Genomic DNA, 17,082 nt, shown 5'->3' with positions numbered 1-17,082 from the left:
AAACGAGATTTCCACTTCCGGAGGTGCATATGGCTCTGAGGTTCACTCAGCCTACCCAAAAAATGAGTACCAGGTTAATTCCTGGGGGCAAAGGCGGCCGGGCGTAGAGCTAACCACGCTACCCCATCACGTGCCGAGGTTAACAATGGTGGAAACCTTTACATTCCACTCCTCCAAGGGCCTTCATGGCCTGTACGGAGGTGACTTTGCTATGCTTTACTGTCACGGCCTTAAATAAGACAGACTTCACTGGAAGCTACATTTTCTTTGGCCTGTGCCTAGAGATAATGCATCTATCAAAAACTAGTAATAGATGGATGATGCTCAGGATAATTAGTATATTGTTTTGATATTAACAAATTTAAAGTCTGTGTTTGTACACTTGCTCTATTTCGCATTTTTTTTATTATACGTTATTCAGGTTGGAGACATGCCAAGGTCGTGGCGTTAAAAATAGCAACTTATTTAGCGTAAGGATAAAAGACACTTGATGCCGTTAGTTGCAAAAAGTCTTAGGGGTTTTCCTGATATTTCGTAAGAGAACACTGTTCTACAATGTACTGGACTGTTTGCCATGGAGCGCCATAACCACATACTGTAGACGAAAGTTTTGCCCTCTTACGCAGTAATTTGGGACATCTGCCATGGCGAGATCGAATCGTACTGATCGTTGCCCTGGTCTTTCGAAGTAGATCAAAACCCTCTCGTTTACCCGTGAGCATTAGTAAGTTGTGATTTTCTAGTGAGGTCCTCTGCTTGATTCCTGTCGGTCCTAAGAGGTGGGTGTATGTTGTTGTGGAGCGTAGCCTGTTGTTAACAGCATCATCAATGTCTCCATAGATTGACATGTTAATGTCGCTCATTACTTTCTTGTACACTCGTAGGAGAGCACTTTCCCGATGATGTAGTGGGAGGATACGCTACCTAAAAAGTGGGAGTAAATCTAATTATCTCCGATACGATACGCATTGTGTGATTCGGCTGCGTGTCAACTAATTTGGTGTGACTACCGTTGAATCATACCAGTAAGCAACATTCTGCAGTCGTCCATTATGTGTTTCATCAAACTATAATTATTTTTTTGAACCATGGTGGTGGGTGATGAAACTAGTTCTGTCAGAGTCTCTGATACTTCGATCCGGATTTCGGATATCTAAAGTCTGTAAATACACCGCAAAGTGAATAATACAGCATAACGAATCTATACTTTTTTCCGATTCATTGGCTGAATGGCCAGCGTTGAGGCCTTCGGTTCAGAGGGTCCCGGGTTCGATTCCCCGACGGGTCGGGAATTTTAATCGTGTTTGATTAATTATTTTGGCTCGGGGATTGAGTGTTTGTTCCCAAACTGTTCTCTTCATATTCAATCAACACACTACACTATCAACCACCACAGAAACATGCAAAAGTGATTACATCCTTCCATATAAGGTTGGCATCAGGAAGGGCATCCGGCCGTAAAACAAGGTCAAATCCACATTTGCTACACAGATCGCACCCACGACCCCACATATGTGTGAAAAGAGGTAAAAGAAGAAGAACGAATCTATACTTTGTATCATTTCATCTTTGAACCGCTGTGTTGTTAGTATGTAGAGCCTCAGTGTTCAGAGAGCAGTGCAAAAGAATGGGTGCTTGAATAAATGAATCGCGGAAGATACCCGCACCAGACATACCTATCCAGAAACGAAGGCGACATTAATCAATCAGTCATTATCATCATCGATCTGCATTTAGGACTGTCGCCTAGGTAACAGATTCCCTGTTGACATATAAGAGAAATCTAAGAAACCAAAATTTTAATAATGCGTCTCGTCGTTGTGTTCGTCATGTAGTAGACTGAATGTAATGAATATTGATTTCAAATTCTTTTTGTAGCTTTTCTTCCGTTCTGACTGTGTATTGCATTATCATGGATCATTGGTTAAATACTACCTGACGTCAACTTAGAGAAAGTTAGATTTCGCTCACTAATTATTGTTTGCATTGGAACCACGACTGTGGTAGAAGAGAACTTGCCGAACTCCCCAGTGTGACAAAACATTAATAACAACTTGGAAGGACAATCTATGTGGTTATACCAAATATTAAATTAAACATTGTTATTGATGTTAATAATAAATGCTGATGTTATTGGTTTTACGTCCCACTAAGTACGTTCGCGGTTTTCGAAGATTAATGGGCCGGAATTTTGTTCAGCTGGAGTTCATTACGTGCCAGTAAATCTGCGGACACGAAGCTGGCATATTTGAGGACTTTAAAATACTACCGGGCTGAGCTTGGATCGAATCCCCTACTTGTGCTTAGAAGGTCAGCTTTTATTTTCGGTTACGGTCGCGTGGCTGTGAGATGATTTTCCGTGGTTTCCCATTTTCTCACCAGTTGAATGCAGGGGCTATCGCTTCCTTCCTTCCTTCCTTCCTTCCTTCCTTCCTTCCTTCCTTCTCTATCCCATCGTGGACAGGAGACCTATCTGTGTCGGCGCGACGTAAAAAAACAAAACAAATACTCTCTTAACCATATGCAGAGATCTGTATTTTATTTACAACCTCGTTTATATGGTTACCCCAGTGGAGTTTATCTGAAATTGACGGCAACCTGGAAGTTGTCGCCTTAGTATAAAATAACAACAAACAAATAAACCTGTCACTTTTGCAGGGAGCCTACGTGACTTACCAAGTTTATCACAACCTAATCATTGCACGAAATATCATCACAATAATAATTTCGTGGCTATTTCTAGCTGAGTGCAGCCCTTGTAAGGCAGACCCTCCAATGAGGGTGGGCGGCATCTGCCATGTATAGGTAACTGCGTGTTATTGTGGTGAAGGATAGTGTTATGTGGGGTGTGTGAGTTGCAGGGATGTTGGGGACAGCATTAACACCCAGTCCCCGGGTAAAGGGAATTAACCATTTAAGATTAAAATCTCCGACCCGGCCGGGAATCGAACCGAGGACCCTCTGGACCAAAGGCCAGCACGCTAACAATTTAGCCATGGAGCCAGACAGTATCATCATTAGTTCATTACAACAGAAGTGAACATGTTTCCAGAACCATAAATGAATTCACGTCAGGCTCCTGTATTCCTTATCCTTTAGAAGAGTAACAAGCTCATCACTTTTCAATAAGATACATCAGTGTATCATTCGTAAACTAGATGCCAGGTTTTCTTGAGATTTACTACTTGTTCCACTTGGATATTAACACTTGTAGTGGCATATTCTGTTCATTCTACGGTATTTATTCGTGTCAAGGATATCCACTTCATCCTTTACTGAACCGATCGCTGGAAGGTGAAAAGTGTCGACAACGATGATTATGTTGATGATGATGATGGCGATGATGATGATAGAAACTCAGCCCATAGTTCAAACAGCTCATTAGAGGGGCGTGATAGCCGAGTGACGTCGTCACTGGCTTCTCATTGAGGCGACTACGGTTTGGATTCCACGTAAAATTGGATGTCTTGGTAGTTCTCTAAAGCTGTAAATTTGCATTTGCTTTATTCAGTCCATTAAGAGAAGTAGACCTGCTAAGGCAGATGGCCCGTAGGCATTGGGATGTCATGGGATTAGCATAAAGACTTCTTCAATCGCATTAAATAACTTTCCACCGAGCGAGTTGGCCGTGCGGTTAGGGGCGTGCAGCTGTGAGCTTGCATCCGGGAGATAGTGGGTTTGAACCCCACTGTCGGCAGCCCTGAAGATGGTTGTCCGTGGTTTCCCATTTTCACACCAGTCAAATGCTGGGGCTGTACCTTAATTAAGACCACGGCCGCTTCCTTCCCATTCCTAAGCGTCTTTCCTATTCCATCGTCACCTTAAGACCTATCTGTGTCGGTGCGACGTAAAGGAAATAGCAAAAAAGAAAAAAACTTTCCTGAGCGGGATCGCTGATTCTCCTCTGTGGGCTGAGAAAACCCCATTTCAGCCCTCGAATCGAATCGAACTGAAGAATTCGCAGTAAGGAGCAGAGATCTTATTTCTGTACACGGGACTGATATAATAATAATAATAATAATAATAATAATAAGAAGAAGAAGAAGAAGAAGAAGAAGAAGAAGAAGAAGAAGAAGAATGTTTGTCCAACCCTTGTCCCGTTTCTCTACGGGGTCGGTTATGAGGTGAGGTGAATCTGTCGTACGAGTTTTTATGACCGGATGCCCTTCCTGATGTCAACCTCATCAGAGGAGTTAATGAGATGAAATGAATGACGTGATATATGGAGAGGGTGAAACCTGGTGCCGGCACATAGCCTACTCCTGTCGAATAGCACCAAGGGGCCTGCTCAAGGCTTAACGTCCCCATCCGACGGACGAATCACCATCAACAGCGTCATATGCCCTCACTCCATATGAGCACTGCAGAGAGGTTTGGAATTTAATCCAGGCTTTTGGTACGCAATCTAGTGATTAGAAATTGTACACCACCACCTCCCCTACCCTGCCGGCGAACATTCTGATGCTGAAGTTTTTCCAACAAATAGACTCGAACCGGCTAACCTCGGTGTCAGACCGTTTAGTCTTCAGCGCCTTAACGATCACAGCCACCAGGCGGGCTAATAATAATAATAATAATAATAATAATAATAATAATAATAATTTCATCGTTTAGTGTCCTGATATCGAATAATTTTCTGAGTATGGAAAAATACTGCCTTTGTTATGACTCATTCAACACACTAGTGGCTAAGTGGCTATCTACTGTTTGCGTTGGGTTTGAGTACTGACCCATTGCTGGCGTGTCCTTAAAGAGTGTGTTCTCTACCATTAATTTATAGACGATATTCAGTCTGAAGGAACCATGTGGTGCGGGCCGGTATTCGAACAATTCGCTGTTTATCGTTTCTGAAAGCATGTCTAGGCTTCTCGATCCGATCGGGGATTTTACACTCGTTTGATTAATTCTTCTGACTCGGCGACTAGGTGTTTGTCCTAACACTCTCCTCTTCATATTCATACAGCACTCAACACTACCAACCACCACACAAAAACGCGCATTAGTGATCACATCCAGGGTTGGCGTCAGGAAAGGCATCCGACCGTAAAACAAGGCCAAATACACATGTGTGACACAGTTCGCACTCGCGACCCCACAGGTGTGGGAAAAGCTATAGTAAAAGGAGGAGGAGGAGGAAGAAGAAGAAGAATACGAAGAAGAAGAAGAAGAAGAAGAAGAAAAATGCTCAAGATGCGTATCTGTTAAACTTTGTTCAAGTAGTGCAAAAAAATGCCAGGTCCACCATGGTTAAAAAATAATAATTTGTTTTACGTTCCACTACCTACAGTACTTTTACGGTTTTCGGAGACGCCGAGGTGCCGGGAAAATTTTCTGACAGGAGTTTATTTACGGACACGAGGCAGCGTATTTGAGCACCTTCAAATGCCACCGAACTTTGCGGAGATCAAATCTGCCAATTTGGTTCTACCGTCTAAACCATTCAGTCCGGCTCACCACTATAAACTTTTTAAGGAACGTATCCTAATAACTAGTCCCAAACAGCAACCTACCTGTTTACACTCAGAACCATATATCAATAATATCCCAATAGGGGTAACATTGTAATAACTTTAACCAAAACCACTATACAAAGTAGAGTATTATTGATTCCCCCCCCCCCCCATTATTTGAGATATAAAATAAAAGTAAAATCCTCCGCTGTGACATTAATTCTTGGTCTTACATTTGGTGTAATTTATTATAAATCACTGTTGAAATACTATATCCCACTCTCATTATATGGTGAGAAATCAGAAAAGGCCGAGCTGAGTGGCTCAGACGGTTGAGGCGCTGGCCGCCTGACCCCAATTTGGCAGGTTCGATCCTGACTCAGTCCGGTGGTATTTGAAGTTGCTCAAATACATCAGCCTAGTATCGGTAGATTTACTGACACGTAAAATAACTCCTGCGGGACAAAATTCTGGCACCTCGGCGTCTCCGAAAACCGTCAAAAGTAGTTAATGGGACGTAAAAACAATAGCATTATTATTATTATTATTATTATTATTATTATTATTATTATTATTATTATTATTATTATTATTTGATGAAAATACTAGAGGTCCGGTTCCTTGGCTGAATGCTCAGCGTACTGGTCTTCGGTTCAGAGGATCCTGGGTTCGATTCCCAGCCGATTCTGATTAATTCCTCTGGCTCGGGAACTAGGTGCTGATGTTCCTCTTAATTCATTTCTGTTCATGTATATACAACACACCTCTTTACCAGCCACTTCCAGAAACACTCAATAGTGAGTAGGTCTACATCCCTCTACAAAGCGTAAACATTAGGAAGGACTTTCGGTCGTAAAACTGAGCCAAATCGCCATGAAGTGCCGACCCCAATAAATTGGAAAAAATGGCCAGGAAGAATATTTTTCCACTCTTCAACGGTTGAAATACTGAGATGTGTTTCTTGAATGAAGTCTACACTTCGCGCACATTTCTTTTTGCATTTGTTTAACTTCGCACCAACACAGACAGGTCTTATGGTGATAGGGCAGGGCTAGGATTAAGAAGGAAGTGTGTGTAGTCTCAATTAAGGCACAGCCCCAGAATTTACGTGGCGTGAAAATCGGAAACCACTGAAAACCATCTTCGGGGCTGCCGAAAATTGGGTTTGAACCCACAATATCCCGAATGCAAGCTCACAGCTACACGCCTTCAAACGCATAGCCAACTCGCTCGGTCTTGGCACACGTACTGAAATCTTACAAGGACTCAGTAGGGTGAAACAGCAAAGTGTCATCGCCTTTGCTCTGTCCGTATCCCAGTCGAAACAAGCCTATGGTTCTGATTCCATGTTCAATGCCCCTAGGCTGCCGTTCACATGTTTTAGAACAAACAAACAAAAACACAAACCCCATAGCGAACAGCTCGGCTGAGTCTTCGCCTACCAGGCGACTGTTGCTCAGCCCGAAAACCTGCAATTACGAGGTAGCGCGTGGTCAGCGCGACGAATCTTCTCAGCTGTTATTCGTGGTTTTAGAAATATGGCAGTCTGTGTCGTTCATGTTTTTGAGTTGTATTATACTAGTCGTATGTTCTAGGGAGTAAGATAAAAATAAGTGTATGTTACGACTTGCACGTTAATTAGGAAATTATTTTAAAAAATCCAAGAAGTCCGCTTAGTATTCTATTCATAATACCGTCCTTCCTTTAGCTGAGCCATAGCAGAATTATTTCAGGTTCGAATAGATTCTGTCTGCAACGATGGCCTTGAGAATTCAGGCCGCAATTCTGTGGACTGTCTCTTAAAGCTGCCCTGCTGCGGGATCGGCTGTTGGAATGAAAAGGAAATCCGTACCGTAGATTTCTGGGAAGATACTCCTCCTTCGTAGCTTTTTTTGCTTTGGCTTTAAGCGGTAGCGATTTTCATTGATATTATTTCTGAAAACCCAGTCAATCCTAATTGAATACCTGTTCAAACGGAACCTCTTATAGCGACGGGGAGAGGGTGCATTCTCAGGCCAGAGCAGGTAGACGAGAATGGTTCTTTTTTATCTTTGCTATTGTGAAAATCTGGCAATTTAATTATTTCCCTGGTTGTGGAATGAGTTGAAGGGATGAAGTTAGGCTATCTCCCTTAAATGTACCCTCCCCCGCCGCTTGGCTTTGTTGGGATTCTATATTGTTAAGTAGGTCAGTGGGACAAGTAGGATCCCCTCCCGCCAGCTTGCCGCGCCTCCCCTCCCCACGATGCCCCCTCCACGCGTCTCGCCCCCCTCCATTGTGGACCACTCTCGCTAGCTGACTACACAACAGCACTAACATAGACCTGGTTCACGAGAAAGTAGGTCACCAAGCACACTTTCACTTATTACATGGGCTCTAATCATTATCCATTGTATCACCGTGCTGTATCGTCCGTCATTCGCTGTGCAGCAGTGGGAAGTAAAACAGCATCGCTACCTTGTCAGTCTGTTGCCTGGACAAGCTGTGACAGCATCGTACTGCTACTCTCTCTCTTGGATATAACGTGTAATCGTGCTCAGTGTGTGCGTGTTGTCACTTACTGGACTATACAACTGGAATTTTTGGATTTAATCCAGTGTCATGAGTGTGTGTGACAGATAAGAGCCAGGATTTTCGTCTACCTTGTACTCTTAGCAGTTTATGAATGAGCTTCTATTGGACTAGAGAATTTAAAGTATTCGATAAGTCGTGTAAGCTGGCGTAGCGGTTTTTCAGTGCCTTTTGGATTATTGTTGAATAGTGTGCTTCCCTCCCCTAAAACGGGGGTGGGGTTAAACGTGATTTGTAACTGCATAAGCGGATTATTGTGTGCTGTGTGTGGTGCCCCGTACCTGACATGTTTTAACTGAGTGAAACTTAACTCGTTCGTTCACTTTCGATTTCAGTGTGCAACGTACTTTGGTTTGTGATTGTATGCGGAGTGGAAAGGAAGGAAAAGGATGTATGTATCAAAGGTTTACAATTTTCAACTGGTTCATGATAAAGTGTTTTTGAAGAAGTTGTGCTCTCTGTAGTGTGAATAGTGCAAAGTTGATCATACTATGTTATTGGACATGGAGCACCACTCCGCTCTCATTTCCCTGAACATGTCCCCCTTTAACTTAAGCCCTAGTGGTAGTAACGGTAGTGGAGGCGGCGGTGGTGGTAGTGGCGGAGGAAGTGGAGGCGGCGGTACTTTGTCTAGTCCTCCCAGCGGTCACCAGGGAGGTGGCATGCCGCCTCCTTTGTATGGGTCTCCGCCTCTGGGTTCATACGCTATGACGGGTATGCACCCCCAACAACAACAAACCCAACAACAACAGCACCACCATCAACAACAACAACAACAGATGTACGGTGGTGGTGGTGGTGGAGGAGGTAGTGGACTCATTAATATGGACGCTTCGTGTTTTTTCTCGATCGCAGGCTGCGGCTCGGTGGCGTCGATGGAGGTTGTGGGCGGCAACTACCAGGCGTCGCCGCAGCACAGCAGTAGTCAGAGCGTCCTCTTGGGCGGCGCCACCCCTGTAGCTGACCTACCCGACACCAAGGACACGATCGAGGAACTGTGCCCCGTGTGCGGAGACAAGGTGTCTGGATATCATTATGGCCTGCTTACCTGTGAATCGTGCAAAGGATTCTTCAAACGCACAGTGCAGAACAAGAAGGTGTACACGTGCGTCGCCGACAGAAGCTGCCACATCGACAAGACGCAGCGCAAGCGGTGCCCCTTCTGCCGTTTTCAAAAGTGTCTCGAGGTCGGCATGAAGCTCGAAGGTAAGCTGATTTTTGTCAATTTTTCAGATTGTATGATGTTTATACCCTCCCCAAAACACTAGTTGGTTGACTAATTAGCATGTAAACTCTCTCATAATTTTAGTGTTTCTCCTTTAAAATACGCGTCTAAAGATATAAAATAAATTCAGTTATAAACCGGTGTAATATATTCAGTTCGTAGATATCCCATAATTCTGTCACAGAGATTGCTGAAAATAAAATGGAGCACTCGGAGATTCGAGAATAAAAAGTTACGATAAAATATCCCTGACTTTCCTCGTGTTATCGTTGTAGGCACTTGGAACTTAACCTCGCTTGAAAAGCTTCAGTTAAGTTCAAAACTTAATCAGTATCGCCGGTATGCTTCGTTTTGGAACAGGAAAATATGTTCAGTGATCATGTCATTGTTATGAAGTTAATTCTGGTCCCTCCAAATATTGACACTTCTATAGTTTTGAGCTTTAACGTGTGTGTTACTGTTAGAGTTAACATGGGCTGTGGTAGGATTGTAGAGTTAAATCTGAAAACAATTTTAAAAGCTTATTGAAGCTAAGAGTTACATGTCATTCCGTATTACTAAGGGGATGGGCTCCCTAATTCTGTTTTGAAACCCATTTGGTATCTGGTACATGTGGAGGCGATGGGAGTGGTCTGTTAGTTCCAGCTCAGCGCGCCGCACTGCGCCCTATTGCGCATGGGCCGTTTAAAGTCGTTCGTCAAACTGATCGGTGATCAGCATCCCTTCATTCCTACAATAGTCATGTTTTCTTTCCTGGGAGCACCAGCATTGGTCTTATAACCTTGGATTTCGTAAATTAATGTCTTCTGTATTCATATTGTTTGCCTACGTAACCACTGTCTTTCATACACAAGTTGATTACATATTCGGGAATGTGTTGTGCTAACACTTGGAAAAGTATTATTTATGGCGTAAAGTGGTCGTGTTATTTTCCCCTCGTAGACATCTCTGTTCTTCTCTTTTGCGTATATATTATCAGTGTTCAAGGTTTTAATCGTTGATTTTCTACCGTGAATATCTAAGGACTGTTACAAGGCACAGGCTCGATTTTTGGCTAGTCCCAGTATAAACAGTAGTTCTATCATATCGTCGGTGTAAACAATAGGCTTAACGATGTTTTTAGTGCAACCGAAGCTTTATATGTTGTTAATGAAATTGACGTGATTGTCAGCGAATGTTAACTCAGTACACGGCGTCGTAGTTAGAATCTTTGATATGACGTCTTCCAATGTGAAATGTCACGCCTAGGGGTTTGGATTTCACATAAAATTATACAGTGGTCCCATGGTCTATTTATCACCATATTTAAAGTGACATAAAACTGCTAGGCTTCTTCTTTCTTTTTTATCTCGGTTGTAGAGCTTTTGTATTTGCCGTGTAAGCTACTAAGTGAAGAATTACGAATAACTCCTACTCACCCTCATAGTCAAGCATGTTGATGTTCCTCAATAGGATTAGGAGTTACTCCTTTGGAGAACCGATGCTCAAATTCTGACTCTGACTGTAGGTATGCTGATCGTTGTGCTATCTCGCCGTGCGTTCTGTCTACCCATAGGAAAATGGTACCAACCCATGTAACTAAATCGTATGTCCACAAAAACCCTACAGTGGTTATCACCCGGTTTTACGTCAGAATGCCCTTCCTGACGCCGTCCCTATGTGGAGAAATGTATTCACTATTGCGTGTCTCTGTTGTGTGTTGTGTGTGGATAAAGAGAAACATATTAAGACGAGCACAGGCACCTAATTCCCAAGCCATAGGAATTAACCATGTGCAGTTTAAGTCTTTGACTCGGCCCGTAATCGAACCCCGGGCCCTGTGAATCGAAGACCAGTTCGCTGATTCTCTTTCTGTCGCATTAGTGGCATATACCCATAGATTTTGGTGCAGATTGATTGATGTCGTGTGGTCTCCAGAGAGTCTTTCTAGTTGGCGCCCTGTGTGTCTGGGTGTGATGATGATGTTAACCATGGTGTCAGATCTTAAAGACTTGACGCTTTAAAGATCATGGCCATCTGGCGAGCTTATGCTTACAGATGACATGCAAAAAGGTTAATGATGGTTCTCAGTTTAATTTGTAATCATACTTTATCATGGCTTTGTGCCGTGGAAAATACATTTCGAATTGAAAGCGAGATTTCAAGGTCGTAGTGTATATTCATGTACGGTAATTTAAATGGCTTGGTGAGGAGATTTGATGATATGTAAATGGTGCGATATTATACCGTTCGATCCGTTACATAAACCTTCGATGTGGGGCAGTTAAATATTCATTACTTTTGCCGGAGTTCACTTAAAACCACACCAGTTCTCTCCGAGTTATTTGTAGATAACATTCAGCGTGTATGTAATGTTTGGAACTTATTCTTCTCTGTATATTTGTGTTTGAGGCTCGAAATATTCTTAAATTTCCTAGCTGGTAAGTCGTGGCTTTTTTGAACTGTAGTGATCCCTTCATTTCTCCTAGTTTGGGGGAGAAAATAATTCGTGTTAGAAAGAAATGATTCTATCCGAACGTTGCGGGTGGGCCAGTAGCGAGACATGCGAGGAACTGTTGGGGAGAATAAAGAATCCGTGGAACAAAGATTGACAGTGTTGGTCTAGTGTTCCGTGGGGAAGCCTCAGATTTCAAGTAGTAGCTTCCAACGTGTTATTGTTGTCATTGTTGTTATTGCTTCATATAAGGTGCTTGGGAGTACGAAATCAACTGTCTAGCCTGTGTGTATGTTGTGTCTGTACTGGCGTATATCGGTTCTTCTTCTTCTTCTTCTTCTTCTTCTTCTTCCTCCTAGCCGTTTCCCAATTACCTCGGGTCAGCACATTATTGTCAGTTTTAGTCTAGGATTGGGAAGGAAGCGGTTGTGTCTTATGTACTATCCAGGCATTAGTCTGCAGTTGGAGTTGAAATTCCATCGTAAAACACTTCTTGAGGTTAAATCTACTCATTAGTGACTTTAAAGCAATCTTAAGCATAAGGCAGAGCTAGAAATTAAACTCTTGACTAACCGAGTGGGAAGCTACCATGATGGCAGATCCAATTTACTCTCTCCAAGTACGTTTTTATGCTTACGTATATTATTCGCATGTTTTACATTCGTGTAGACACACAGGTCCCTTGAACACAAAAATTGCTAATTTGCTGTAGGATATTACTTTCGTAGTAGTCACCGTTAGAAGTGACAGGTCCGTGATAGACTACATTTTAAGCAAGTCTGTCAAATTTCAGGGCAGTCATCTTGATGAATTATGGCTTCTTTTTCTAGCGATAAATTCTTATTTCCCGAACAGTGCTAGTTAGTTGTCCTTCGTGAACCCAACATGCTAGAAATGGCGCAGTTCCGTGACACCCACAACTGTAGTCACCGCGATAACTCCACTTCCCTAACGGTTCTTCTTCTTCTTCCTAGTTTTTCCCCCTAATTACCTGGGGTCGGCACATTCGATATGGCCCAATTTTACGGACGGATGCCCTTCCTGACGCCGACCCGATATGGAGGGATGTGTTCACTATTGCGTGTTTCCTTCGTGGTTTGTAGTGTAATGTGTTTTGGATAAGTGAAGATGAACTAAAACACCCAGCCCCCGAGCAAGAGGAATTAACCAGACGCAGATATTATCCCCGGCCTGCCTGGGTATCGAACCCGAGCCCTCCTGAACTAAAGGCCATTTCGCTGACCATTCAGCCAAGGAGCCAGGCTCCCAAGTTCCGAATGGATGATCAGATCTTTTGCTAGCCATAGAATGAATTGTCATTTTGCTGTGAGGCTTTGCTATATTGCCGGATACGTACAAGGTCAATTCGGCTTGCAAGTTCGGTTCCTGTTCAAATAATCAACCTTAGCTAGTATTTTTACGGGACTATTGTTGTCGTGATTGTAGCAACGGGGCCTCCAGTTCTATACGGAATCCGAACCACTGGGACATTACTTATAATTTCAGAAATCCTACCTGCACTGGCCGGGATATGACCACCACCGCCTTGGTGAGAAACCAGTGATGATACCACTCAGCTATCACGCCCCTGCTTCTTGCCACTTCACGTGATATCTCAGAAATCTGGCTTAAAACATTTGAAAAGTTCTTGAATACCAGATCGAATAAAACCATTGTTCTAAATACATTGTGCCGGAAAATGGTTAATCTACTTTATGAATCCCTCGTAAATTTGACGGGTTGAGCACACTGAAATGACCCAATTACCGTGTATGACCCGAGAGCAGGTTAGTCATTTAACTTTCGTTCTTTTTCCATTATGTTATCTGAGTTATAGTATATCTCCCAGATTATCTGTAGCCAGCAAAGTGTAGCTTTCACCGAAGTCCCAGTCTCATCCATGGCTGTGACAATATGGAAGCTGCTGGGGTATGGATGGTGCTGCGTAGTGACATTTGGAGCACAACTAGCGTCTGAGTGTTATGAAAGGTGTTGCTCATAGGATCAGTCGTGCTACAGTAGCACCTTCTGATCCAGTGAGGAAAGCATTGACAAACTACCTCACTCCTCACCTTGCCTAGTACGCCTCATTTGGGCTCTGCCATTGGTTTTTGCAGTTTCCCTATAACTGCATAGCCTTTGGTGGTGCTATTTGAGGATCCAACCAGCCTCTGGGCTGATGACCTAACAGACAGACATATCTGTAGTATTCTACTGTAGAATATGGATACATCTAAAGTCACAAAATGACATTCCATGATCGTTGGAAGTGAGAATGGGTGCTCTGAGCGTGTAAAATGATGTGATGAGCAGCTTTTATTGGAACAGGTGTAAAATTATGAGAATTCTGCATGACGTAATGCAAATGTAATATAGTGTTAGGTTCTTAGGTTCTCCTACCGCGATGTTTAGGACTAAAAACGATTTAACGAGCTCGATAGCTGCAGTCGTTTAAGTGCGGCCAATATCCAGTAATCGGGGGATAGTGGGTTCGAGCCCCACTGTCGGCAGCCCTGAAGATAGTTTTCCGTGGTTTCCCATTTTCACACCAGGCAAATGCCGGGGCTGTACCTTTAATTACGGCCACGGCCGCTTCATTCCACTTCCTAAGCCATTCCTATCCCATCGTCGCCATAAGACCTATCTGTGTCGGTGCGACATGAAGCAAAGTTGGGTTATTGCTGGAGTGGAAAAAGTGCCAGTTGCTGGCAACAAATTTAAGATTCCAGAAAAAAAAAACACTGTGTACTGTGTACGTGTCAGAAACTGTGTATCTGTTTTGTCTTCATTTCTGATAAGAGTATGTGACAGATTTGATAAACGTGTGTAGAGAAGGAAATAATGTCTTTTGAGACATTTCATGAAATTAGTTTTGTGACGATTTTCCTATATATAGGTGTGTTTACGTTTAGTATTTCCTCTGCTTTGCAAATGGTTTCCTTTGATATGTTTGGGGCTGACAATGTACTTTTCTCTTAGTTCTGTTTCACGGCTCGGAAGGGAATAGTATGTATTACATTCGAAACATTTTGTGTCCGAAACCGAACGAGTCATTTCCAAATTTGACTCACATTTTCTCTCTTCATCAAATTGTTGCCGAGTGTACGAAGTAAATTAGATGGATATCCGTGTTGAAAGGCTATGTATACAACCTTTATATTGAATTGGTTTTGTGAAGGCTTTAGAGACAGTATTTTTCTTGTTTCTTTGTATATAATGACTGAATTTCTCAATTAAATGCGAATTTTATTGCATATCGTACGACTTGGTTTACGTCGTCATTCTGCTCTGCTCCCAGAACATGAAGGGCCTAAACCGAGAATCTTACTTGCCCATTTTCTGCCCTCACTGCCACCTGTCTATCTTATTTTCTTGTGGTATTTCTTTGTTGCTTTCCTTTCTTCTAAGTAGATATTTTTTCTTTTTTGCTAGTTGCTTTACGTCGCACCGACACAGATAGGTCTTATGGCGACGATGGCACAGGAAAGGGCTAGGAGTGGGAAGGAAGCGGCCGTGGCCTTAATTAAGGTACAGCCCCAGCATTTGCCTGGTGTGAAAATGGGAAACCACGGAAAACCATTTTCAGGGCTGCCGACAGTGGGGTTCGAACCTACTATCTCCCGAATACTGGATACTGGCCGCACTTAAAATAGATAATCGTGATTGGTGTTTGATGTGGCTGCTGTTACTTATTGATCAATATGTTAGGCATGGATATGGCCACTTCGACATGTTTCCAGACTGGTTATGTTGCTGCTATTGATGATGATGATAAATAATGATAATAATAATAAAAGTAATCGTATGGCGTCAGGTACCTTGTACAGTAGGCCGATGACGTAGATGTTAGGCTCCTTTAAACAACAGAACGAACGGTTCTCTTTAATACGCACCGTGGCAGAGTTTTAATTTTTGTCGGGTTAACAACTAATATGTCAGAGATATTCTGCGTGCCGACTTTGAACGACATGTAGTACCGAATGAAATTTTTCCGCCCTTCAGAAATCTGACTACCTATGCCTGTTTTTAATCCCACTCTAACGAAACTTTCTGACGACGCTGGGATAGGAAAGAACTAATTTTGGGAGAGTAGAGTCTGCAACTTTTATTAATGTACAATCCCAGTTGCCTATTTAATTTTAAAATTGGACATACCGCAAAACCACCTTCAGAGTTGCCGACAAGTAGTTTGTCTCACTGTCTCCTAAATATTAGCTTTACAGGTACAGAACTCGGGCCTTGTATTATTATTATTATTATTATTATTATTATTATTATTATTATTATTATTATTATTATTATTATTAGATATTTACCTACGTAAGTCCCACGGACTCCGTGGCACAAGTCCAAATAAAAGCCCTAAATTCGGATATTCACGTGTAGGATTCACTAATAGTTGCCGTAAATGTTGGAAAGCAGTTGCTATCGAAAGTAGCACAAATTAGGCTATTATAGCACAGCATACTGAAAGGTATGTTATGAATATGACTCCTATCTTCATCCACAGTACACTGTTGTTCTGATATAGAAGTCTTATGATCTACAGATGTGACTTTTTTGTTATCCTGACGTGTAGTGAGACTCGCAATTCAACGCTGGATCTGTTGATTCATTTTCAGCTCGGCAAACTAACTTAACCCTCTACTGTATGAATTATTTTTCGTTTTCGTTTGGTGAAGAAAATTTCAAGCTTTAATGTTCAACATACGCTCAGTGGTTTAGATATACCAGCAATTCTTAACTGGCCCTAATAGCTTAACACTCGTATGTGATGTGGATTGCCATGTTGGAATATATATATATATATATACGATTTTCCACGATTTTACGCTAAGCTGTTAACATTCAAAGACCGAACATTACTGCCTACTGGCCATGGGTACGTATTGCAGGGCGCAAGTATACTTGCACGACCGTAGGTAATGTCTTTGAGGTTGAGCCAGAGGTACTCCTGAAGCCTGTGGTAATATGATGGAGAAGGCCCACGTAAAATAAACGGTGGTTGGTTCGCGTGGATGTTGACGGGGTGGAAGGAGTACCTTTGGCTGTAGGGCTGTTTTGTCTTATGTTATGTAAAAAAAAAAAGTCATCACTGGGATATGTGTTTAATTGAATGTACAGTTGAAGGTGTGCCGTAAAACTACCTCTGTCGATAATATTTATCCATTTGCACAGGTGAAAAGTTATTTGTTGCCTAATGGCAACAGTATGCAGTAGAGGGTTAAGTTCCTGTTCTCCCGGTTGTATGTAAGCGTAAAGCTTCGACAGAACGAGTCACGAGCTTCTCTTGGCATTTACCTTAGAGAAATGTTGAATAAAACATGCTGTATGTCAACTATTTTTTCGTGTTCAGATTCTACAATATGATAATGTTATCTGTTTTAAACTGCCCCACTTTT

At 42.4% G+C, this 17,082-nt stretch overlaps 1 protein-coding gene across 7 annotated transcripts in view; it reads left to right on the top strand.

Moving 5' to 3' along the window:
- The window catches only part of ftz-f1 (ftz transcription factor 1), a 751,575-nt gene that overhangs the window by 603,695 nt on the left and 130,798 nt on the right, over nt 1-17,082 (top strand). For 6 of the 7 annotated variants that reach the window (XM_067146957.2, XM_067146959.2, XM_067146960.2 and 3 more), the window contains one exon: nt 8,877-9,227. In XM_067146957.2, the coding sequence (XP_067003058.1) occupies nt 8,877-9,227 (351 nt within the window). Of the gene's footprint in view, nt 1-7,793; nt 9,228-17,082 lie in introns of those variants that run through there. The other variant, XM_068228022.1, reaches the window with a different exon arrangement.

The sequence above is a fragment of the Anabrus simplex genome, chromosome 5 (assembly GCF_040414725.1).
Source record: "Anabrus simplex isolate iqAnaSimp1 chromosome 5, ASM4041472v1, whole genome shotgun sequence".
Taxonomy (NCBI): Eukaryota; Metazoa; Arthropoda; class Insecta; order Orthoptera; family Tettigoniidae; genus Anabrus; species Anabrus simplex.
Note: the sequence above shows the minus strand (reverse complement) of the source record. Positions and strands in the feature narration are given on the sequence as shown.